The sequence below is a fragment of the Microcaecilia unicolor genome, chromosome 1, assembly GCF_901765095.1.
Source record: "Microcaecilia unicolor chromosome 1, aMicUni1.1, whole genome shotgun sequence".
Lineage (NCBI taxonomy): Eukaryota > Metazoa > Chordata > Amphibia > Gymnophiona > Siphonopidae > Microcaecilia > Microcaecilia unicolor.
In genome coordinates this window covers 356426103-356450847 of record NC_044031.1, presented here as the reverse complement: position 1 = coordinate 356450847, position 24745 = coordinate 356426103, and the positions used below count along the sequence as shown (strand labels likewise).

Sequence of the window (24745 nt, the reverse complement as noted above, 5' to 3'; positions counted from 1 at the left end):
ATAGCAGAGGTGAAGGAGGTCTGCCCGGAGGCCGAGGCAGAGAAAGATCAAAGGGATACAGTCAACACCCAGAGAAGAATCATGCAAGACGCCCCATCGAAATGGAAACGGGTGGGGAAAGGACCAAAGCGCCTGCAGCGACAGCAGTCAGCGGCGAAGATCCCTTGAGAGCGCTCCGACAGAGGTGGGTACTCACTCTTAGAAGCAGAGGGCCATGCGCACAGATGGAGCAGCAGAGCCTGTGAGGACATTTGTTACTGTTTGACTGATTTGGTTTAATAGGTTGGTAAACGAGATTTGGGGAAGCGGTATGCGTTGTATACTCCACTTTCTTTCATTAAGGGGCCCAGGGGTAGCCCACTGGCCACCACAAAGGAATGGGGAAAAAGGGTGAGGGGGGATCAAAGAGGGAGGACAGATACACACTGGGCACACGAGCTTGTGGGACAGACACTCAGGGGACCACCGGAGCGGACAGGGAGGGCGACAAGGCCTGGGGAAGGAAAGGAAGACAATTATACTAGATGACTGACGTAACATGGTTGTCGCTGAATGTTAAGGCACTGAATTCCCCATGAAAGCGACAACTCCTATTTAGAGAGCTTAATCGCCTACAGGTGGAAATAGCATTGATACAAGAAACCCATCTTAAGACTAAGTACGAGAGATTATGCTCCAATAAAAACTACCCAAATATTTATTATGCCTCTTCAGTGGGAGGCACAAAGAATAAGGGAGTATTGATAGCGATACGCAACACCAAACCCTGGGAGATAAAAAAGGTAGTCCGTGATATAGAGGGCCGCTACTTGCTCCTGGTGATGGCCCTGGCGGGACAGTCTTTTACTGTGGTGAATATATATGGGCCCAACGTCAACCAGGGAGATTTCTATCAGAAAATAAATAATATGCTTTTAACACAGGTGGAGGGCTCCCTATTAATGGGAGGAGATTTTAATGTTACACTGCAACCTAAGATGGATAACTCCTTCCTGGGAGGGCACCATAGGCGCCCCGTATAAGAGGCTTGGGGAGGCTAAGCCTCCCCAGCCCAGCTGTGACCTTCCCAGCAGCCCCACCTACCTCCTCTAAATGCAGCCCGAGACGACTCCCGAGTTCAAATCTTCTGCTGCCGCCGCTTCTGTTAAGCAGCGCAGCGGCAGCCAGGAACGAGACGTACAGCCAGCATAACAGAAGAAAAAGAAGCGCGGGGCCGCCGCAGCAGCGTTCAGACATGCGCTGTCGGCTCTGCCGGTCTCTGCCCCGTGACATCAATTTCCCGTTCCGGGGGGCAGAGGACCGGCAGAGCCGACAGCGCATGTCTGAACGCTGCTGCGGCCCCGCGCTTCTTTTTCTTCTTATGTCAGCGCTGCAGCAAAGAGGCCCGGGCCGGAGGGTGAGAAAAGAACGTGGTCACTGGCGGGAAATGGTAGGAGGAGAGAGAGGGAGAGCAGAGGAGAGCCAGGGGGCATGGATAAGAGCAGTGGAGAGCCAGAGAGCGATAGGGAGAGAAATAGGGGCCATGGAAAAGAGCAGGGGAGAGCCAGGGACATGGAATAAAGCAGGGGAGAGCCAGAAAGAGTTGGGGAGAGAAAGAGGGGCCATGGAAAGGAGCAGGGGAGAGCCAGGGACATGGAATAAAGCAGGGGAGAGCCAGAAAGAGATGGGGAGAGAAAGAGGGGCCATGGAAAGGAGCAAGGGAGAGCCAGGGACATGGAATAAAGCAGGAGAGAGCCAGAAAGAGATGGGGAGTGAAAGAGGGGACATGGGCAGGAGAGAGAGAAGCTGCTGGGGAGAAACTGGGGGAGACCCTAGCTGTCAGACTGAGAAATGCTGGCTGGATGAAAGGAGGGAGAAAGAGGAAAAATGCTGGAAGGAGGGGGCAGAATGAGGGAAGACGCTGGTAGGGAGGGAAAAAGGAAAGACACTGGAAGGATGGGGTGAGAGAGGACATGCTGAATGGAAAAGGGTCAAGAGAGAACTGTCTAGAAGGAAGGGGAGATAGAGGGAGACAATGGAAGGAAGGATTGGGAGAGGGTAATGGGTGGAAGGATGGAGAGAGAAAGAGGGATGACACTGGATGGAAGAGTAGGAGAGAATGAAGGAAGGTGCTGGACATGGATGGAGGGAAGGGAAGTATATGCACATGGATGGAGGGGAGTGAGGAGAAATGCTGGATATGGATGGAGAAGAAACTGATGAATTTAAGAGCTGGATCCGGATACTGAAGGATAGGGACAGGGCTACATATGGTAGACAGGACGCATAAGGGCACAGGAGGATGGTGGACATGGTGAGAGAAAAAAATATCAAATGGAAAGAAGACGCTGCATAAAACAGAAGACACTGGGACCAAAGCGAATAGAAAAACTAAATGATCAGACAACAAAGGTAGAAAAAAAGTATTTTATTCAGAATTTATTAACTGGAATATGTCAGCTTTTGGAAATTTGCATCTGTGATGTTTTGCATGTAAGTTTCAATTTTTCTAGTATTGCTGCATGCTGAGTCTGACTTCTTGAGGTAACTTTCCAGTTTAGCATTTTGCCTTCATATCTGTTGTGTCATGTGTTTTTCATGTGATCAAGGTGCAGTATTCTGCTAGCGTGTAGTATTTTCAGCCCTTTTTGGGTTTTTTTTGTTTCACTAGGTTGTGCACTGCTGTTTTAGAGCCCGGTGTAATTACAGTGCTGCCTTTCCATGCATAAGGTTGTAGCTTGTCCTGTCCTTGGAATTAGTACTGTTATGGTTTGGTCAGGTTATGAGTGTGCTTTTGCACAAGTTTGTGTATAGTGTTTTGCAGTGGAGAGATTGTGTATTGGCCTTACTGAGGTGGCACCAAATCATCAGAAAGGGTTTTAGAGCCAAAATCATGACACACTACCTCTTGAAGGATCTACATATAGTCATTCATAAAAGGAGCTAATTGTGAGCACTTTCCACCCTAAAAGGGTGTTTTGTGGCTCTACATGAGAATTGTGATATTATGATCCCTTGTTTCATATTGTTGACGGTCTGCATTTTCCGTATGGGTGGTATATTGGTTTATTAGGGTCTGCCCAGTGTTATGATACAGTAAGGTTTCTGAGTGTGTTTTTGCACAAATTTGTGCATTGTGTTTTGCAGTTGAGCAATTGTGGTTAGTACATGCTTTGAGCAACCACTTTATTTTTTGACATACGATACATATTTAATATCTAAATTTAATAAAAGGTATTGTGACTTATTTTTTACTTTTTTTTTCTATGTTGTCAGACAATTATGAATGCAAGCCCCGCCCCTGGCCCCACCCCCGCCCCCTTTAGCCTCCCCAAACAGTTGGGCCACCGACCGCCTATGGAGGGCACCAAGCTAAACTAAACAGGCGCCAATTAACCCAGCTGCTCGAGCGCTGGCAATTGACAGATCTTTGGCGTAAGGACCACCCCACACAAAGGCAATATACATACTACTCAGTGGTCCATAAGACCTCCTCTCGTATTGATCTATGGCTGGGGGATGGCTCGCTTTTGGGACAGGTGGCATCTGTCGAGATCTTATCGTGCACTTGGACCGACCATTCCTCAGTGCTCCTACGTATGAAAACTAAGGGAGCCACTAGGATGAGGTGGCCGTGGCGGCTAGACGATGCATTTCTGTCAGATCCAGAAAACATCCCTATTATAGAAAAACATATCAGGGAATATATACAGTTTAATGACAATGGGGAAGTTCCACCGATGGTAGTCTGGGAGAGTTTTAAGGCGGTCTTAAGGGGTCACCTCATAGCCCTAAGTGCTCATTGTTGGAAAAAACGATCAGCTAAGGAAAACACCTTGAGAACAGAATTACAACAGCTAGAACATCAATGTCAGGGAGAGGACACTCATATGCCCATAGACAGGGAATCTAAGCAAAGGAGACTAAGGGGCCAGCTACAAGAGTTAGAATTGGCGGATATTGCTGAACAGATGCAAAAGGTACGTCAATCTCATTTTGAATAAGGCAAGTCGATTATTGGCATATAAGTTGAAGCAACATACCACACGTAATGGGGTAGGAAGTTTGAGAGACGAGAGGGGACAGGCGAGGTCAGATGAGCAGTATATAAGAACAGCCTTTAAAGACTTCTACGAGGAGTTGTATTCGCAGGATTCATCAGAAGCATATTTGCCGGGTGCACAGTTTATAGAGGAGATGGACCTCCCTCAGCATTCCTATGAGGCTCAGGAGGCGCTCTCGGGGCCTATAACCCAGGAGGAGTTAGTACAGTCTATAAAAGAACTGAACCCAAGCAAGGCACCAGGGCCCGATGGGTATTCCAATAAGTTCTATAAATTATTCTGGAAATTGGTGGGCTCCCTGTTATTGAAAGTACTTAACTCACTGGAAGAAGGCGAGGGATATCCACCAACATGGAACTTAGCTACAATAGTGGTACTACCAAAACCAGGGAAAGATCCCATGTTATGCAGTTCATACAGGCCCATCTCCCTATTGGGTGTAGATTATAAAATATTTACAAAGATTCTGGCATCCAGGCTACAAAAATGTCTCCCGACACTAATACATGAAGACCAGGCAGGGTTTATTCGGAATAGACAGACCTTTGACAATATTCGTAGGACCCTTTTCATGGTTCAGAATGCGCAGCTAAGCGGAATCCCACTCTGTATTGTCACTAGATGCAGAGAAAGCTTTTGACAGAGTGAGCTGGTCTTTTCTATTTAAATTTATGGAGCGCATGGGGATTGTAGGAAGGTTTGGGGACTGGCTTATGCTGATTTACAAGGAACCCCAAGCTTCAGTAAGGGTCAATGGGCAACTCTCTCCACCATTCAGGCTCCAAAGAGGGACACGGCAGGGGTGCGCTCTGTCCCCATTGCTATTTGCTCTTGTAATGGAGCCTCTGGCAATAAAAGTGCGGCAGCAGCAAGAAATTAGGGGATTCCAATGGAAGGGGCTAGAGACAAAAATCCTTCTATTTGCAGACGATGTTTTGCTCATTCTGAAGAATCCTTTGGTAGCAATTCCAAAGCTGGGGGAGATAATTCAGCGGTATGGGGCAGAATCTGGCTTTAAAGTTAATTTTGCTAAATCAGAGGCCCTAGATATAAATATCTCGCCAGACCAGTTACAACAATTGAAGACACAGTTTCCATATAGATGGGCAAAACATCACATAAGGTACTTAGGGATAAATATTACCCGTAGTCTTGATGAACTTTTCAATGCTAACTTCCCAGATAAAACGCGGGAGTTATTCAGTGAACTAGAGAGATGGGAGGGGCTCAACTTGTCCTGGATGGGGCGGATAAGCGCGATCAAGATGATGTTTCTACCTAAACTCCTATATCTCTTTATGGCTTTGACGATAAGCTTGCCAAAAGGGTACTTGCGGAGTCTGCAAAGGAAGATTTTTGCTTTTATATGGAGGAAGAGACCTCCTCGGGTACGGAGAGCAGTAATGTATCAGCCAAGGGAGAGAGGAGGGATGGGGGTCCCGAATATGCATATATATCACCAAGCCGCACACTTGCGGATCATATCAGAGTGGTTGCAGAAGGATAGTAAATTAGGAGGGGCGCTAGAATGAGGCTGGTGGGGACAGGTCCCATTGAGAGCAGTACCTTGGGCATCTAAACAACAATTAGGAGATTTGTAAAGAGGAGCCCCCCCCTTATACGGTGGCCATTGGAGACACGGGGGAAAATTAAAGAGGCATTCTTCCCTGATCGTAAATACTATACACATATGTACCTTAGATTTGCACCTGATTTTGGGCCGGGGTTACTGGACGAGGCATATATCAGGTGGGAAGAGATGGGCTTATGCGAATTGGGCCAAATGTATGAACAGGGGAGCATGATCCCATACAAAGACTTGTGTCAGGTCCATGGACTCTCCCCCCTACAGGCTTTTCAGTACTTGCAGGTGAAAGATTTCATAAAGCGAAAAGCAGAGGAAGAGCTAAGTCCTACAGAAACACGGTTGGAACGAAGCATGTTGTGGGGTATCTCAAGGATATATAAAGCATTGTTGCATCAGGACACCCCAGTGACATATTATACCGCCAAAAGGGAGGCAAGCATGGGGGTGACATATGACTCAGAGCAATGGAGTAAGGCATTCCGTTCCCTGTTACAAGTGTCTACTTCTAGTGCTCTCATGGAGAATTGACATAAAATTTTGTATAGCTGGTACTACACACCATGTCGATTGGTGCAAATGTACAAGACAGGGACCGGGCTCTGCTGGAGAGACTGTGGATCACAAGGAGACATGGCCCATATTTGGTGGGAGTGTGAAAAAGTGAGTCGGTATTGGACGGAAATTGTGACCTATTTGAACCAGTTGATGGAGGTGTCTTACCCAGCAAGCATGGACAATTGTATTTTACACTTTAAACCACAAGAAATTAAGGCAGGTACTCACAAGTTTGCTACTCAGCTATTTGTAGCAAGCAAATTGATGATTGCGTCAACATGGAAAGCACCATCGCTCCCAGACTTACAAAGAGTTTTGCAAAGACTTGACAGCATACGGTTATTGTCCAAGTTGACTGCCATTCGTAGAGGCACCTTGGCCCAATATCACAAAGTGTGGGACAGATATGAGACAAAGAGGGGGTTGACATAGTGTCTGTATCTTGCAAGCTAAGACTACAAGCTCAAGGGGAGGGAGGGGGGGAGGAGGGAGGCAGCAAGGGGGGGACATACACGGGGGATCTAGAATGTAGGGGATGGCTGTGATGTTTAAGGTGATTTTTTCTGTACTAAGGTTAAGATGTATGAGCAATCTTATTTAACGGTATTTGGAGCACTCACTGCTCCCTCAGTTTGTATAATTATTTATTGTAAAAATTCAAAATAAAAAGTAAAAAAAAAAAAAACCTCAACTGAAAGTTCCTATAATCTACTATTGGGAGACATTAATGTCCATTTAGAAAACCTAAAAAAGGGGAGTAGGGGAAGATGGCTCTTCTCAAACACCAAAGGAGACATGTGGATGAATTAAAAGCTTTACTACAAAAACATCAAATTCAACTCAACACAGCAGCTGTGTTTCGGCGCCTGAGCGCCTGCCTCAGGAGTCTACAAAATATATGTTGAAACATCAACAACTAACATTCATAACAACATTAAATACAAGTTTCCATAATATACAATACATGTTAAAATGTAAACATCAAAAAAACAAAAGCCAAAAATATAATAAACTTATGTTCAATACATTTAAAAAATGAAATTAGATTAGATACATATAAAATATATGTTTTATAAATTATGAATTGTAATGTAATATAAAATAAATAAAACAAATGGTCAATGCAAAATGCAAATATGTAAAAAATGTGTTAAAAAGATTTTTACATAAAAAGGTGCTAGTGAGAATTATAATGTACCAACCTGATGTCAATTAAAAAGTCAATGTAGATGTGAAAAGTACACAAATGGGATATCAAAACAAAACCCTGTACAAGGAAAATATACATAACAGACGAACAGAGGAATTAGATCAAAAAGGAAGTTAAAAAAACTGACTTGTGCTTGAATGTGACACCAAAAACATCTAATATCTGGTAAAGCTTTCATCTAAAAAAAATTGTGAGCAAAAATATATAGTCAAAAACACGGGGGGAGGGATTAGCCTTTGTTAAAAAGCTGGTACCAACTGAATTATAAAGTGTCATTTGGTAAACATTTTTTGTATCTATGAACGCAATTAAAAAACTATACAAGAAAAACTGTGTGCATGCAGGAGATATTTCCATACTTCTATAAGGGAAAGGAGCAGGACATGTGAAGCGCGAGTAAGAGAATAGGGAGAAAAAATATCCAGATAACAAAAATCTCCTAGATAATCAAGAGTGCTGATAAACAAGCCAATTAGAAAGCCATTTGAGAAAGATGTGTACTGTGGAAAAAAAGGGGACTTACCTGATTGAAAGCAATATTTACCAAATGACACTTTATAATTCAGTTGGTACCTGCTTTTTAACAAAGGCTAATCCCCCCCCCCCCCCCCCCCCCCCCCCCATTTTTTTACTATATCTTTTTGCTCACAGTTTTCAACATATATTTTGTAGACTCCTGAGGCAGGCGCTCAAACACGGCTGCTGTGTCGAGTCGAATTTGATGTTTTTGTAATAAAGCTTTTAATACATCTCCTTCGATGTTTGAGAAGAGCCATCTTCCCCTACTCCCCTTTTTTTGGCTTTCATTGCGATACGTAGGGAATCAGTGCACCTCTACCTCTTCTGTGGTTTTTTTCTCTCCATTTAGAAAACCTGTCAGATACCAGCAAGACTGATCTCTGCGCTTTTCTGTCCTCTCTAAACTATGCGATACCTTCCCCACTTGCCAGGTGCAGGGGAAGTTTTGCATATTCCTCCCAGGTCAGGCACTCATTGCATTCTATTTCCCCAAGTTTATATTTTCCATTCTCCTATTTCCCATGGATCCACTATAAATTTTCTTCATGATACTACTACTACTTATTTCTGTAGCGCTACTAGAAGTACGCAGCTCTGTACACTTGAACATGAAGAGACAGTCCCTGCTCGACAGAGCTTACAATCTAACTAACACTTTCCAATCTTATTCCCCATTTCAAACCACTATATACCTCGAGACATTGCCCATTCTCAGTTTTCATCACCTCACCATCCATTTTCTACCTTTTTCTCAGCTCAGCTTCAACATTTTCTTCCTTTCATCTCCATTTCATCAGAGTGCATCTCATCTTTCTCAACGTCATTGTACCTCCCTTACTCTTCTCTGTATTCCCTTGCTCTTTCTCCTGCTCTCATCAATCCTAACCCTCTAAATCAACTCTCACCCTACCTGTGCAGGTCACACTACAACACCTCCAGTCTTATTTCTGTTCCTCTCCTTTCCCTTTCTCAAGTGCTTGTGAAACGTCTGCTCTGTTTCCAACAAGCTTGCCTACATTTACAACCTCTTTCTCTCTCATACTCACAATCTGCTTGCTAAAACGGAAACTTGACTTTGCCCTGAAGACTCTGCTTAAGTTGCTGCCCTGTGTCATGGATATTATCTCCGTGACACAGGGATGTGGCGGTTGTGTAAGGCTGCTATTCTTATCTTCTTGTATATTTCGACCTCTTTGACCTCAGTCTCACTGATTTTCTTCCTTTGAAGTCAATTCCATCTGACCAGTCACTCCACTATCACTCTGGTTAGCAGTCATTTATTAAGCCCCTGATAAATCTCTATCTTCCTTTTTCACTGATTGACTCCTGGCTTCCTTTCTTTCTCAAACTATTCTACCCTTCTCTCCCCTCATTCTTGGGGATTTTAACATTCATACTAATGAAACCTTTGACTCTTATACCTCCTAAGTTTCTTGCTTTAACATCCTCTTTCAATTTTCAGCTATGCTCCTACTGGCCCCTACTCACCAGCATGGCCACAGCCTTGATAATTTCTTCTCCAAATGCACATTAATTTCTCCACCTCAATTCTTGCCTTCTCTGATCATCAACTAGTAGCTTTCACACTTAATCCCCCTCTCCCCTCAGTCTCATTCAAATCTACATCAATACATTTAGGAATTTTCAGGCTATCAACCCTTGCACTCTCTCCACCGCTGTTGTATCTCTCCTCTCATCCACTATTTTATCCAAGTCTATCAATGAGGCTGTCTCTTCCTATACTACTATTCTCTCCTCTGCTATAGACAGTCTCACTGCAATGCATATCAAACCCCAGTCTTGGCTCATCTCCAAAATCTGATACCTACGTTTCCTGTGCCCACTCTGCGGAGTGTCTCTGGCTAAAATGCTGACTATATACATTTCAAATTCTTGCTGACCGCCTTCTGGGTTGGGTCTCGCACTTGCCAAACAAGGCTACCACATCCATCTGATAAACTCTCTTGCTCCAACCTTTGCCATCTCGGTGCATATTATACTCCTCCTCAAATAGTCTCCACAACCAACACCCCCCACCTCATTTTCTCCCTAGACTATGGCTGTGTATTTGTATGACAAGGGTCACAAGATTAACTTTGATTTCTCCACTAGGTCACATCCTTCACTTCATTCTCACAATCTTCCTTCAACCCCTGCCATTCTTTCCTCATTTTCTAAAATCACTGAAGAAGAAATTGCACATCATCTTTCCTCCTCCAAACTCACTACCTGTTTCTTTATGCTTTTGGTTCCTTGAATGGAAATGGTTCATGAGCAAACAATGTTTTTTTATATATTTTTATTTTCAAATATTGTTTAGCTTTAAAGACCTATGCTTCCAGTTCTAGAGGGAAAGGGAGAAAGGCTTGTGTGTTCTATACAGTAGTTATTTGTTAGGAGTATATTAAGCAGTTTGTTCATCAAACAACGACAGTAAGATATGTTTTCAGCAGTCTCACACATATTTTCTACTGTTTGTTTTTTAAATGGCCAGCTTTAGAATGGTCTGCTGAAACGCAACAGATTTTGATATTATATATTGTGCACTCTTAACAGGGCCACTCTCAGATTTTAGAAGTCTTCTTTTACACATGTTTTACAAGCTTAGTGTGATGTTTTTACACAATTCAGATGAATATTAGTATCAGAGTACCCCAATATATTCAAATTCATAACGGATGAAGTGTAGGATGTAGAAGTAGTAATGAAAAGGATCAATGAACATTTTCTCACAAATGAAATAATTTTGAAAGCTAACTTTTTTTAAACTGCCAATTTAACTATCAAAATTATTTTGCTAGTGCTGACTCATAGTAATGCAATGATTATACAAATAGTAACATAGTAGATAACGGCAGAAAAAGACCTGCACGGTCCACCCAGTTTGCCCAACAAGATAAACTCACGTGTCATTTTTTGTGTATACCTTACCTTGATTTGTACCTGTCTTTTTCAGGGCACAGACTGTATAAGTCTGCCCAGCACTATCCCCACCTCCCAACCACCAGCCCTGCCTCCCACCGCCGGCTAAGCTTCTGGGGATCCCTTCATTCTGAGGAGGATTCCTTTATGTTTATCCCACGCATGTTTGAATTCCGTTACCGTTTTCCTCTCCACCACTTCCCGCGGGAGGGCATTCCAAGCACCCACCACTCTCTCCGTGAAAAAATACTTCCTGACATTTTTCTTGAGTCTGCCCCCCTTCAATCTCATTTCATGTCCTCTAGTTCTACCACCTTCCCCTCTCCAGAAAAGGTTCGTTTGCAGATTAATACCTTTCAAATATTTGAACGTCTGTATCATATCACCCCTGTTTCTCCTTTCCTCCAGGGTATACATGTTCAGGTTAGCAAGTCTCTCCTCATACATCTTGTAATGCATCTCGTAGCTTTTCTTTGCACCCCTTCCATTTTTTTCACATCCTTCAAAAGATACGGCCTCCAAAACTGAACACAATACTCCAGGAGGGCCTCACCAATGTCTTATACAGGGGTATTAAAATGTACTGAGAAATTCAGACAGGTCTACAGTGGCAATATTACACACTGAAATGCAGAATATCTGGAATAAATTCCCAAGCCCAGTTTCTGGATCCCAGGTCAACTAGGAATACTGAGAAGGCATTATTCATAGGCCTGGAGAAGCAGCTAAAGCTATTACACAATGACAACACCCAGTGAGCAAGACCAAGATGTAAGTCTATCAGATTCCACAGAGAGCTACAATCTGAAGCCCTTGGCTGAAAAATCTGACAGAAGAGAGTAAAAACTGGGGGAGGGGGGGAGAGATATATTTAGTAATGTGTACCAAGGGAATAATGCACCAGATATTGTACATTAAAATAGCAGCATCTTGTGTTTCTTTTTTACCATGAGATGAATAATAAGATGTAAAGTAAACAAATGTACACAAAGCAACTATTATGCAAGTTGGATAATGCAGCTTATGTTTAACTTTACAAGCTGTGTTATTTGTGAAAAAAACCTCAATTTTGAACCGACATTAGCTTTTCTCGCCAGGAGCACTTGCCATTAACATGCAGTCCAATGGTTTCAGGGGCCATTTTAAAAGGTGTCAGAAGTAAGACAAACACTGTGCCCATCTCCAGCTCCCTCCTGGTAAAGATCCCCCTCGGTGTCCCGGAGCTATCCCCAGTCGCTCTTGCCCTCTAGGCTGCTGGCATCAACATGGCATCTCTTAATCCCTAGCGGCAGTCTCACGCTACTAGTGCTACATCACTGCTAGTGTGAAACAGCACCAGTTTGATGCTAATAGGTTGAGGCGTGACTGAATATCACTACTGTCCCCCAGTCTAGACACTAGAGATACCCTTGGTAGGTTTGGGGGTATCTTGAGGAGATAATGGATTGTTTTTTTTTTTTTTTGGGGGGGTGGGGTGGGATTTATATTACCTTCAGCCCTCGTAAGAGGGTCCGAGGGAGCACTGGGCATTGTGTTAGTAACCCAGAACTGCTAGGAAGGAAAAACACCAGTTTGCGAGGTTGATCACATGTGCGTTATTCATTTACCAAGGGAGCATCTAACCTGATTTCCTGCAGGTTAGCCACTCCCACGGTAAAGTATGCTGCAGTAAATAAAAAAGTAACATTTTACTGCAACTTAGTACCTAAGCCCCTAAGTTGGAAGCCCAAAGGAACAGCAGGAAACCAGCTGCCCATCATCCCTCCTCCAACAAGTAACCTGGTACAGGCATCTTATTTATGTTTATTAAAAACTTAAGAGAGAGAAAAATCAGCCCAATATAGATAATCTCAAAAACAGTGTTGATAAAAATTATAAAAAAATCCTTGCAATAAATCCAAATATACTTCTGTAGACAAAATTCCACCTTTTATTAATAGAAATTTTCTTATGAAAAATGTTATCAAAAACAGTTTAATAACTTCTTTGAATAACACTTGTCAGCATGATCGTTATCAAGATTTCATCAATTTCAATGTCCCAACGGGTCCCGTTTCACCCAATACATGGGCTTCATCAGGGGTAACCACATCATCAATGCGGATCAAACATATAACATCAATAATGCACAATTATCCACAGCATTTTTATTATTCTATGCCATGGGTTGACACGCTTTCCCGCTTTCAACTGCTTTCCACAATATGATGTTGGTATTGATATTATACACTTGATCTGCATTAATGTTGTGGTTACCCCAAATGAAGCCCATGTATTGGGTAAAATGGGACCCACTGAGATATTGAAATTGATGAAATATTGAAAAAGATCTTGATGACAAGTGTCACTGAAAGAAATTACAGTTTTTGATAAGAACATTTCTATTAATTAAAGATGGAATTTTGTCTACAGAAGTCTCTCTAGATTTGTTATAATTAAAAGGATTTTTTGTTTTTTTTGTCAACTATTTTTTGTTTATTAAAAACTTGCGATACCACATATTCCAAATACGTGGATCTAAGTGGTTTATGTTTATGGTAGGACTTACAGAAATTCAATATTTCATATTGCTGGTCCAGTACTTTGGAATGCCTTACCCGCAAGATTGAAAGAAATTCAGGGTTCAAGAGAGTGTAAGAAAACATTTGTTCTTGCAGGCTTATGAGGGATTATAAAATACTGTATGCCATTTATTTTTTTAAGTAAGAGGCCAGATGAAAAAGGTGGAAAATAATTGGAGAGGTAGGAGAGCTTTGTACACGTGCTTGTGAGATGTTGTTAATTCGGTTTCTGTTTGACTGATTATGTATGTTTAGAAATGTAATCTGCCAAGAACTTTTGTGATTGTGCGGAATATAAAAATTTTAAAATAAATAAAACAGGAGAAACACTGAGAAGAAACACTGGGAAGGAACGAACACAAGGACTTCTTGCCTTTTCAGCCTGAGCCTTCCAGAGTTAAGTGGTAAATTTTAAGGTGTATGAAGCTATGCCTGTAGTATTCTGCTCACACCCCCTGGAAAAGACAAGCACATGAATGAAATAAGCCATATTAGTTTTGCCACTGGAGGGTTTGGACTCAGAGTTGTTAATTTTAATCCTCCATTTTTAAGATTATACTTGGACAATAATTTATATCAAGAGTAGCCTAAGCCAGAATCTCAACAGTGAAAAGCACACAGTGATTAATTTTGACCTAATGTCACAGGCTTTCTCCATACTATAAATTACAATTATCACCAACATTCTGACATATTTTGCTTACAACTATCACAAGTATAAAATTGAAACTTGGAACTATGAGCCTTAAACTTCCCCACAGAAAGTTTGATATCATCCTCAGGGTAAAGTTTACCAAATTTGACAAGAACAAGTTGAATAAACCACATATGACTGTGCCATGCTTCAGCAAATGTAAAGACAATTGGCCAGTAAAATAAAAGACATGCTTATCTTTAAAACAGAGTGAGAGCAGTATACCATGGTCAGTCTTTTATTTATATCTCCTGGGAATCCCCATGGGGTGTGCAGAGAGCAGAAGCAGGATTTCATGAGCACCAGGCTAGTCACCACATGTGTGTGTGTTCTACCTACCACAAAGCAACAGCCAAAACCAAAGCAGGGGGAGGAGGAATAAGGATTAGCAGACACCCCCCACTGGATTCTGTAGGCACAGGTCACAGATCCACACAAACTTTGTAGGGTAAATCATTCTGTGAGGGCTGAAGCATTTTTACCTTCACTTTTCTCCAACAGAGATGCAATGACAGCTTCATCCTCTACAGGATTGAGAGAGCATGTTGAATAGACCATTCTGCCCCCTTCCGCTAGCTGCTCCACCCCACGGGTTGCAATCCGCAGCTGTAACCTGGAGAAGCAACAAATGCAGATTTCAGCAGCTGACAGCTGTAGGCTCAGTTGAGCCTAAAACACATCATCTCAATCTCTGTGAAGTTTCAATTAGATTTAGAGACACAACCACATCTATTCATATTTCAGTTCTACCTTTTATACAATTTATAATAGAGTAATAACAAAAGGCATAAAATACTCTCTAACAAAACATTGGCTAGCAAGTCAAACATTCAGTGCTAGCTTTAAATTTGATAAGAAAAACCAACAAGACCTTTACTTTCAAATAAACAGTACAAATGACAGTAGAAAGTTCTGAAAATGTAAGTCAACCTGTCCCAACATATTTCCTGGACTTATAAAATATGTAACTGCTTATTATTTTTATTTATTTGTTGCATTTGTATCCCACATTTTTCTACCTATTTGCAGACTCAATGTGGCTTACAATAAAGCGAATGCTACATACCTGTAGAAGGTATTCTCCGAGGACAGCAGGCTGATTGTTCTCACTGATGGGTGACGTCCACGGCAGCCCCTCCAATCGGAAACTTCACTAGCAAAGTCCTTTGCTAGCCCTCGCGCGCCCGCGCGCACCGCGCATGCGCGGCCGTCTTCCCGCCCGAAACCGGCTCGAGCCGGCCAGTCCAGTATGTAGCAAGACAATACACTTCAAGGGAAGACACAACTCCAAAGGGGAGGCGGGCGGGTTTGTGAGAACAATCAGCCTGCTGTCCTCGGAGAATACCTTCTACAGGTATGTAGCATTCGCTTTCTCCGAGGACAAGCAGGCTGCTTGTTCTCACTGATGGGGTATCCCTAGCCCCCAGGCTCACTCAAAACAACAACATTGGTCAATTGGGCCTCGCAACGGCGAGGACATAACTGAGATTGACCTAAAAAATTTACCAACTAACTGAGAGTGTAGCCTGGAACAGAACAAACAGGGCCCTCGGGGGGTGGAGTTGGATCCTAAAGCCCAAACAGGTTCTGAAGAACTGACTGCCCGAACCGACTGTCACGTCGGGTATCCTGCTGCAGACAGTAATGAGATGTGAATGTGTGGACAGATGACCACGTCGCAGCTTTGCAAATTTCCTCCATGGTGGCTGACTTCAAGTGGGCTACCGACGCTGCCATGGCTCTAACATTATGAGCCGTGACATGACCCTCAAGAGCCAGCCCAGCCTGGGCGTAAGTGAAGGAAATGCAATCTGCTAGCCAATTGGATATGGTGCGTTTCCCTACAGCCACTCCCCTCTTGTTGGGATCAAAAGAAACAAACAATTGGGCGGACTGTCTGTGGGGCTGTGTCCGCTCCAGATAGAAGGCCAATGCTCTCTTGCAGTCCAATGTGTGCAGCTGACGTTCAGCAGGGCAGGAATGAGGACGGGGAAAGAAAGTTGGCAAGACAATTGACTGGTTCAGATGGAACTCCGACACAACCTTTGGCAGAAACTTAGGGTGAGTGCGGAGGACTACTCTGTTGTGATGAAATTTGGTGTAAGGGGCCTGGGCTACCAGGGCCTGAAGCTCACTGACTCTACGAGCCGAGGTAACTGCCACCAAGAAAATGACCTTCCAGGTCAAGTACTTCGGATGGCAGGAATTCAGTGGCTCGAAAGGAGGTTTCATCAGCTGGGTGAGAACGACATTGAGATCCCATGACACTGTAGGAGGCTTGACAGGGGGCTTTGACAAAAGCAAACCTCTCATGAAGCGAACAACTAAAGGCTGTCCTGAGATCGGCTTACCTTCCACTTGGTAATGGTATGCACTGATTGCACTAAGGTGAACCCTTACGGAGTTGGTCTTCAGACCAGACTCCGACAAGTGGAGAAGGTATTCAAGCAGGGTCTGTGTAGGACAAGAGCGAGGATCTAGGGCCTTGCTGTCACACCAGACGGCAAACCTCCTCCAATGAAAGAAGTAACTTCTCTTAGTGGAGTCTTTCCTGGAAGCAAGCAAGATGCGGGAGACACCCTCTGGCAGACCCAAAGAGGCAAAGTCTACGCCCTCAACATCCAGGCCGTGAGAGCCAGGGACTGGAGGTTGGGATGCAGCAGAGCCCCTTCGTCCTGCGTGATGAGGGTCGGAAAACACTCCAATCTCCACGGTTCTTCGGAGGATAACTCCAGAAGAAGAGGGAACCAGATCTGACGCGGCCAAAAGGGAGCAATCAGAATCATGGTGCCTCGGTCTTGCTTGAGTTTCAACAAAGTCTTCCCCACCAGAGGAATGGGAGGATAAGCATACAGCAGACCTTCCCCCCAATCCAGGAGGAAGGCATCCGACGCCAGTCTGCCGTGGGCCTGAAGCCTGGAACAGAACTGAGGGACCTTGTGGTTCACTTGAGATGCGAAGAGATCTACCAGGGGGGTGCCCCACGCCCGGAAGATCTGTCGCACCACACGGGAATTGAGCGACCACTCGTGAGGTTGCATAAACCTGCTCAACCTGTCGGCCAGACTGTTGTTTACGCCTGCCAGATATGTGGCTTGGAGCACCATGCCTTGACGGCGAGCCCAGAGCCACATGCTGACGGCTTCCTGACACAGGGGGCGAGATCCGGTGCCCCCCTGCTTGTTGACATAGTACATGGCAACCTGATTGTCTGTCTGAATTTGGATAATTTGGTGGGACAGCCGATCTCTGAAAGCCTTCAGAGCGTTCCAGATCGCTCGCAACTCCAGAAGATTGATCTGTAGATCGCTTTCTTGGAGGGACCACCTTCCTTGGGTGTGAAGCCCATCGACATGAGCTCCCCATCCCAGGAGAGACGCATCCGTGGTCAGCACTTTTTGAGGCTGAGGAATTTGGAAGGGACGTCCCAGAGTCAAATTGGAGCAAATCGTCCACCAATACAGGGATTCGAGAAAACTCGTGGACAGGTGGATCACGTCCTCTAGACCCCCGGCGGCCTGATACCACTGGGAGGCTAGGGTCCATTGAGCAGATCTCATGTGAAGGCGGGCCATGGGAGTCACATGAACTGTGGAGGCCATGTGGCCCAGCAATCTCAACATCTGCCGAGCTGTGATCTGCTGGGACGCTCGCACCCGCGAGACGAGGGACAACAAGTTGTTGGCCCTCGCCTCTGGGAGATAGGCGCGAGCCGTCCGAGAATCCAGCAGGGCTCCGATGAATTCGAGTTTCTGCACTGGGAGAAGATGGGACTTTGGGTAATTTATCACAAACCCCAGTAGCTCCAGGAGGCGAATAGTCATCTGCATGGACTGCAGGGCTCCTGCCTCGGATGTGTTCTTCACCAGCCAATCGTCGAGATATGGGAACACGTGCACCCCCAGCCTGCGAAGCGCCGCTGCTACCACAGCTAGGCACTTTGTGAACACCCTGGGCGCAGAGGCGAGCCCAAAGGGTAGCACACAGTACTGGAAGTGGCGTGCGCCCAGCTGAAATCGTAGATACTGTCTGTGAGCTGGCAGTATCGGGATGTGTGTGTAGGCATCCTTCAAGTCCAGAGAGCATAGCCAATCGTTTTGCTGAATCATGGGGAGAAGGGTGCCCAGGGAAAGCATCCTGAACTTTTCTTTTACGAGATATTTGTTCAGGGCCCTTAGGTCTAGGATGGGACGCATCCCCCCTGTTTTCTTTTCCACAAGGAAGTACCTGGAATAGAACCCCAGCCCTTCTTGCCCGGATGGCACGGGCTCGACCGCATTGGCGCTGAGAAGGGCGGAGAGTTCCTCTGCAAGTACCTGCTTGTGCTGGAAGCTGTAGGACTGAGCTCCCGGTGGACAATTTGGAGGTTGAGAGGCCAAATTGAGGGTGTATCCTTGCCGGACTATTTGGAGAACCCACTGATCGGAGGTTATAAGAGGCCACCTTTGGTGAAAAGCTTTCAACCTCCCTCCGACAGGCAGGTCGCCCGGCACTGACACTTGGATGTCGGCTATGCTCTGCTGGAGCCAGTCAAAAGCTCGCCCCTTGCTTTTGCTGGGGAGCCGCGGGGCCTTGCTGATTCGCACGCTGCTGACGAGAGCGAGCGCGCTGGGGCTTAGCCTGGGCCGCAGGCTGTCGGGAAGGAGGATTGTACCTACGCTTGCCAGAAGTATAGGGAACAGTCTTCCTTCCCCCGAAAAAATCGTCTACCTGTAGAGGTAGAAGCTGAAGGCTGCCGGCGGGCGAACTTGTCGAATGCGGTGTCCCGCTGGTGGAGAGACTCTACCACCTGCTCGACTTTTTCGCCAAAAATGTTATCCGCACGGCAAGGCAAGTCCGTAATCCGCTGCTGGACTCTATTCTCCAGGTCGGCGGCACGCAGCCATGAGAGCCTGCGCATCACCACACCTTGAGCAGCGGCCCTGGACGCAACATCAAAAGTGTCATAAACTCCTCTGGCCAGGAATTTTCTGCACGCCTTCAGCTGCCTGACCACCTCCTGAAAAGGCTTGGCTTGCTCAGGGGGAAGAGCATCAACCAAGCCCGCCAACTGCCGCACATTATTCCGCATGTGTATGCTCGTGTAGAGCTGGTAAGACTGGATCTTGGACACGAGCATAGAGGAATGGTAGGCCTTCCTCCCAAAGGAGTCTAAGGTTCTAGCGTCCTTGCCCGGGGGCGCCGAAGCATGTTCCCTAGAACTCTTAGCCTTCTTTAGGGCCAAATCCACAACTCCAGAGTCATGAGGCAACTGAGTGCGCATCAGCTCTGGGTCCCCATGGATCCGGTACTGGGACTCGATCTTCTTGGGAATGTGGGGATTAGTTAATGGTTTGGTCCAGTTCGCAAGCAATGTCTTCTTCAGGACATGGTGCAAGGGAACAGTGGACGCTTCCTTAGGTGGAGAAGGATAGTCCAGGAGCTCAAACATTTCAGCCCTGGGCTCGTCCTCCACAACCACCGGGAAGGGGATGGCCGTAGACATCTCCCGGACAAAGGAGGCAAAAGACAGACTCTCGGGAGGAGAAAGCTGTCTCTCAGGAGAGGGAGTGGGATCAGACGGAAGACCCCCAGACTCCTCGTCAGAGAAATATCTGGGATCTTCCTCTTCCTCCCACGAGGCCTCACCCTCGGTGTCAGACACAAGTTCACGGACCTGTGTCTGCAACCTCGCCCTGCTCGACTCCGTGGAACCCTGTCCACGATGGGGGCGTCGAGAGGTAGACTCCCTCGCCCGCATCGGCGAAGCTCCCTCCGCCGACGTAGTCGGGGAGCCTTCCTGGGAGGTGGCCGCGGTCGGTACCGCACGCGGTACCGACGTCGGGGACCTCAACCTGGGCGATGGGCCAGCCGGCGCCACGCTCGACGGTACCGGTGGCGCAAGCACCGCCGGTACCGGAGGGGTAGGGCGCAACAGCTCTCCCAGAATCTCTGGGAGAACGGCCCGGAGGCTCTCGTTTAGAGCGGCTGCAGAGAAAGGCTGAGAGGTCGATGCAGGCGTCGACGTCAGTACCTGTTCCGGGCGTGGAGGCTGTTCCGGGCTGTCCAGAGCGGAGCGCATCGACACCTCCTGAACAGAGGGTGAGCGGTCCTCTCGGTGCCGATGCCTGCTGGGTGCCGAATCCCTCGGCGACCCAGAGCTCTCGGTGCCGACACGGGGAGGAGACCGGTGTCGATGCTTCTTCGATTTCTTCCGAAGCATGTCACCGGAGCTCCCCGGCACCGACGAGGAGGACGTCGAATCCACCCGTCGCTTCCTCGGGGCCGAGACTGAAGAAGGTCGATCTCGGGGGGGCTGTACCGCAGGAGCCCTCAGGGTAGGCGGAGACCCACCCGAGGGCTCACCGCCACCAGCAGGGGAATGGACAGCCCTCACCTGCACTCCACCCGATGCACCACCGTCCGACGACATCAGCAGACGAGGTCCTGGTACCACCGACGTCGATGCAGCTATCCGATGTCTCGGCGCCGATGCAGAGGCCCGATGCCTCGATGCACTCGATGCAGGGGCGGCCGAGGAAGATGGTCTGGACGCTGACGACGTCGATGCACTCGAAGATCCCGGTGCCGATGCCGACGAAGAGCCCGAGAACAACACGTTCCACTGGGCTAGTCTCGCTACCTGAGTCCGCCTTTGAAGCAGGGAACACAGACTGCAGTTCTGAGGGCGGTGCTCGGCCCCCAGACACTGAAGACACGACGAGTGTCGATCAGTGAGCGAGATAACCCGGGCGCACTGGGTGCACTTCTTGAAGCCGCTGGAAGGCTTCGATGTCATGGGCGGAAAAATCACGCCGGCGAAATCAAAAGCCGAAATGGCGAAATTCGAAGCACCAAATTTAGAGGGAGAAAAAATCTCGACCGAGGCCGAAAAAAGGCCTACCCCGACGACGAAAGAAAACTTACCGGGGCAAAAAAGCTGGAAGTACGGGGAGGATTTACACGAAACCCGGCGGGGGGTTTCCGGAGCACTTCCCGACTAGGACAAAGCTTTCCCGAAGGAAAAAAACACGTTCAAACAAATTGGACGCGCGAGGTCGACTTTCCGGGGCTCGACACGGCGAAAACACGACCGTACCGAGTGCGGACAAAAGAAGACTGGCCGGCTCGAGCCGGTTTCGGGCGGGAAGACGGCCGCGCATGCGCGGTGCGCGCGGGCGCGCGAGGGCTAGCAAAGGACTTTGCTAGTGAAGTTTCCGATTGGAGGGGCTGCCGTGGACGTCACCCATCAGTGAGAACAAGCAGCCTGCTTGTCCTCGGAGAATATATCATCATAACAGCGCCAGAGTAGATAAACAACTGGTTACATAAAGAGCAAGTGAAACATAATGGATACAATCAATCAAAAGGCAGATTATCAAGTAATTGCTGATGTGTTGGAATTCCTATTATTGATTATTATGGGAAAGTCTTGTTATAAAGGAAATTCCAGTATCATATATACACGTAATGTCTACATTATTGCTGGAGAGAGAGATATAGAATGAGGCAACAAACAGGTTAAACTAGTTCCTTCAAAGTCTACTGCTTGTGGCTAGAGTTTTAGCAAAAAAAACCCATCAGACAGGACTTAAAGATCTGGATTTTCTAGCCCATTATAAACCATAGAAATTCAACTGCCTTGTAACCCCTCTTATCACCATGCACATCTCACGGTCCCTCATCCACTCGGCCCTCCCCGTCTCTCACCTAACCCAATCCACCCTCACCCTGAGACTGTCACTGAAATGCTTTGATGTTTCACTTATATATATATTGTCATCTATGAACATTTGCCTATTTCTGATCTGACAAAGGGCTACCTTCGAAAGCTAATCAAAAAAATGTATTTAGTCCAACAAAAAAAAGGTATCATCTTATTTTCCTTTCTGTGTTTTATTTTATTCTATTTCTATGTGGACTAACACGGCTACCACATCTCTCTAGCAAAAAACTGGAAATTTGGACTGGATGGAGAAAGATCAGAGTACTGCTGCAAAGGAAAAAAACTGACTTGGTTATAAGTGGAGAATCAACTAGTTTTGAGGTTCCATGGGCTATTTTTTGGTATGTGAAGGGCTGGCAGTAATTTGTAATCAGTAATAAGGAGCAAGCTTGTAGCTCCTGATCGGAAGCTGCTTTTTGATGTTTTCTGTTTAGTATCTTCATTGGCCAACTTGGTTACATAGCTGTTTCCTGTCTATTTTGATCTTTTATTACATGTGGTTGTTTTTGTGTCTTTGAATCTACAAGTAGTTACTATAATATTCCCTTTTGATGTTTTTTTTTTTAATGTACTGTATACAGCTGTATAAATTAATCGGATGGTTTGGTATAATATTAAGACAGGTGTGGAGAGGATTCATTCAAAACTGAAGGTTCTAAACGGAATGGGAACATCTGGATTCTGGAAGCAGCAGGAAAGAAGGGCAAAACTGAAAAGCGCTATTCTAAGGGCAACAAATCTTTTTGTAAGGAAGGTAAATAAAACTAAGAGGAAAAGGTGGCCATTTTGGCTATTAAAAGTAGTAGCCTAAAAGGTAGAGAAAAAGAGGTTAGCTGTCCTAAAACTACAAGAGATCACAGAAGACAGGCGACAATAAATGGAAAAGCTAAGAAAAACAAAGATATAAATGAAAGAAAAAGTTAATATGATAAAATGGGGGGGGGGGGGGGGGGGGACAATAGGAGGGAGCACAAAAGTGGCATTGTGAGACTGAAAGGTGAAGGGGAGGAATATGCAGAAGCCGATAAAGTTAAAGCAGAATTGCTTAACAAATATTTCTATTCTATGTTCACAGACAAATAGGAATGGAGGTATGGTAGACCCTAAGATGTGATTTGTTTCCTGCAGACTTTTCAATCTATTTGATTCAAGGCCCTTCTTAACATACGCTACCCCCTCCACCAATTCTATCCAGCCTATCACTACGATATAATTTGTACCCCGGTATGACAGTGCCCCACTGGTTATCTTCCTTCCACCAGGTCTCAGAGATGCCTATTATATCTAATTTTTCATTTAGTGCAATATATTCTCCCATCTTATTTCTTAGGCTTCTGGCATTCGCATATAGACCTTTCAAACTATGTTTGTTGTTCCTATTTACATCATGCTCAGTACTAGACAGTATTAAATTGCAATCTTTTGTCTGATTTTTATTTTAGGACACCTGATCTACTACGGTCTGTTTTGCAACCTCACTTTCGGGATACCCTATCTTCCCTGGTTTGGTGATATCTTTAAAAGGTACCTTATTCCAAACCATGCGTCTTTGAGCAACTGTAGATTTCCCCCAGACATCTCCTTTTTAAATGCCGATGCCAGCAGCCTGGTCCCACCCTGATTAAGGTGCAGCCCATCCTTTCGGAGGAAAGGCTGAAGCAGCTAGGGCACTTTAGCTTGGAGAAAAGACGGCTGAGGGGAGATATGATAGAGGTCTATGAAATAATGAGTGGAGTGGAACGGGTAGATGTGAATCGCTTGTTCACTCTTTCCAAAAATACTATAACTAGGGGGCACGCGATGAAGCTACAAATAGTAAATTTAAAATGAATTGGAGAAAATATTTCTTCACTCAACATGTAATTAAACTCTGGAATTTGTTGCCAGAGAATGTAGTAAAGGCGGTTAGCTCAGAGGGGTTTAAAAAACGTTTGGATAGCTTCCTAAAGGAAAAGTCCATAGATCATTATTAAAATGGACTCGGGGAAAATCCACTGCTTATTTCTAGGATAAGCAGCATAAAATGTATTGTACTGTTTTCGGATCTTATAAGGTACTTGTGACCTGGATTGGCTACTGTTAGAAACAGGATGCTGGGCTTGATGGCAGTTTGGCAACACTTATGTACTTATGAGTGAAATGTGCCTGCAACACCACCGGAGTCTGGCACTCCACCAGCATATACACTGAAGAAATAGCCTCCTTAATCCAGCACACCAAGGTTGCCTTGGAAGCCATGAAGCCAGTGGCGTAGCCAGATCTAACATTTTGGGTGGGCCCAGAGCTAATATGGGTGGGCACTGTGTAGTTTGCCGTCAAGCAGTCCAAGGAGGGAACAAAGAGTGATCACGAGTGTGTGTGTGTGTGTGTGTGTGGGGGGGGGGGGGGGGTGTAGTTTTGGTTTCTGCCAAATATGCATTGGTATTTTCAGCAGAAACTTGAACCCAGATTTCTGGCCAATTTCAGTGTTGAATCTGGTTATCAATAGAAATCAAACAAAATAAAACATGGAAAAGAAAATAAGATGATACCTTTTTTATTGGACATAACTTAATACATTTCTTGATTAGCTTTCGAAGGTTGCCCTTCTTCGTCAGATCGGAAATAAGCAAATGTGCTAGCTGACAGTGTATATAAGAGAAAACATTCAAGCATTACTATGACAGTCTGACAGGGTGGGAGGATGGGGGTGGGTCGGAGGTATGCATGGGGACATCAAAGCATGTGTCGAACCTGAAATCAAAATTTGTTCGGCCTCTACGGTACTGAACTGTAAACCCTGAATTAGCTGCTTAGCAGTTTAGTAAAGTGCCCTTTAATTTCTTACATACCACCTGCAAGCCCAAAAGCTATCAAAGTGGTGTGCATTCAGGCACAGTAGTTTTTTTTCTGTGCCTAAAGGGCTCACAGTCTGAGTTTGGACCTGAGGCAATGGAAGGTTAATAAGA

General features: G+C 45.6%; 1 protein-coding gene across 2 annotated transcripts in view; it reads right to left on the bottom strand.

Moving 5' to 3' along the window:
- The window catches only part of LOC115474227 (tRNA (cytosine(34)-C(5))-methyltransferase-like), a 358438-nt gene that overhangs the window by 208831 nt on the left and 124862 nt on the right, over positions 1-24745 (bottom strand). For both annotated transcript variants that reach the window (XM_030209615.1, XM_030209607.1), the window contains exon 9: positions 14575-14705. In XM_030209615.1, coding sequence (XP_030065475.1) covers positions 14575-14705 — 131 coding nt within the window. The remainder of the gene's footprint in view (positions 1-14574; positions 14706-24745) is intronic.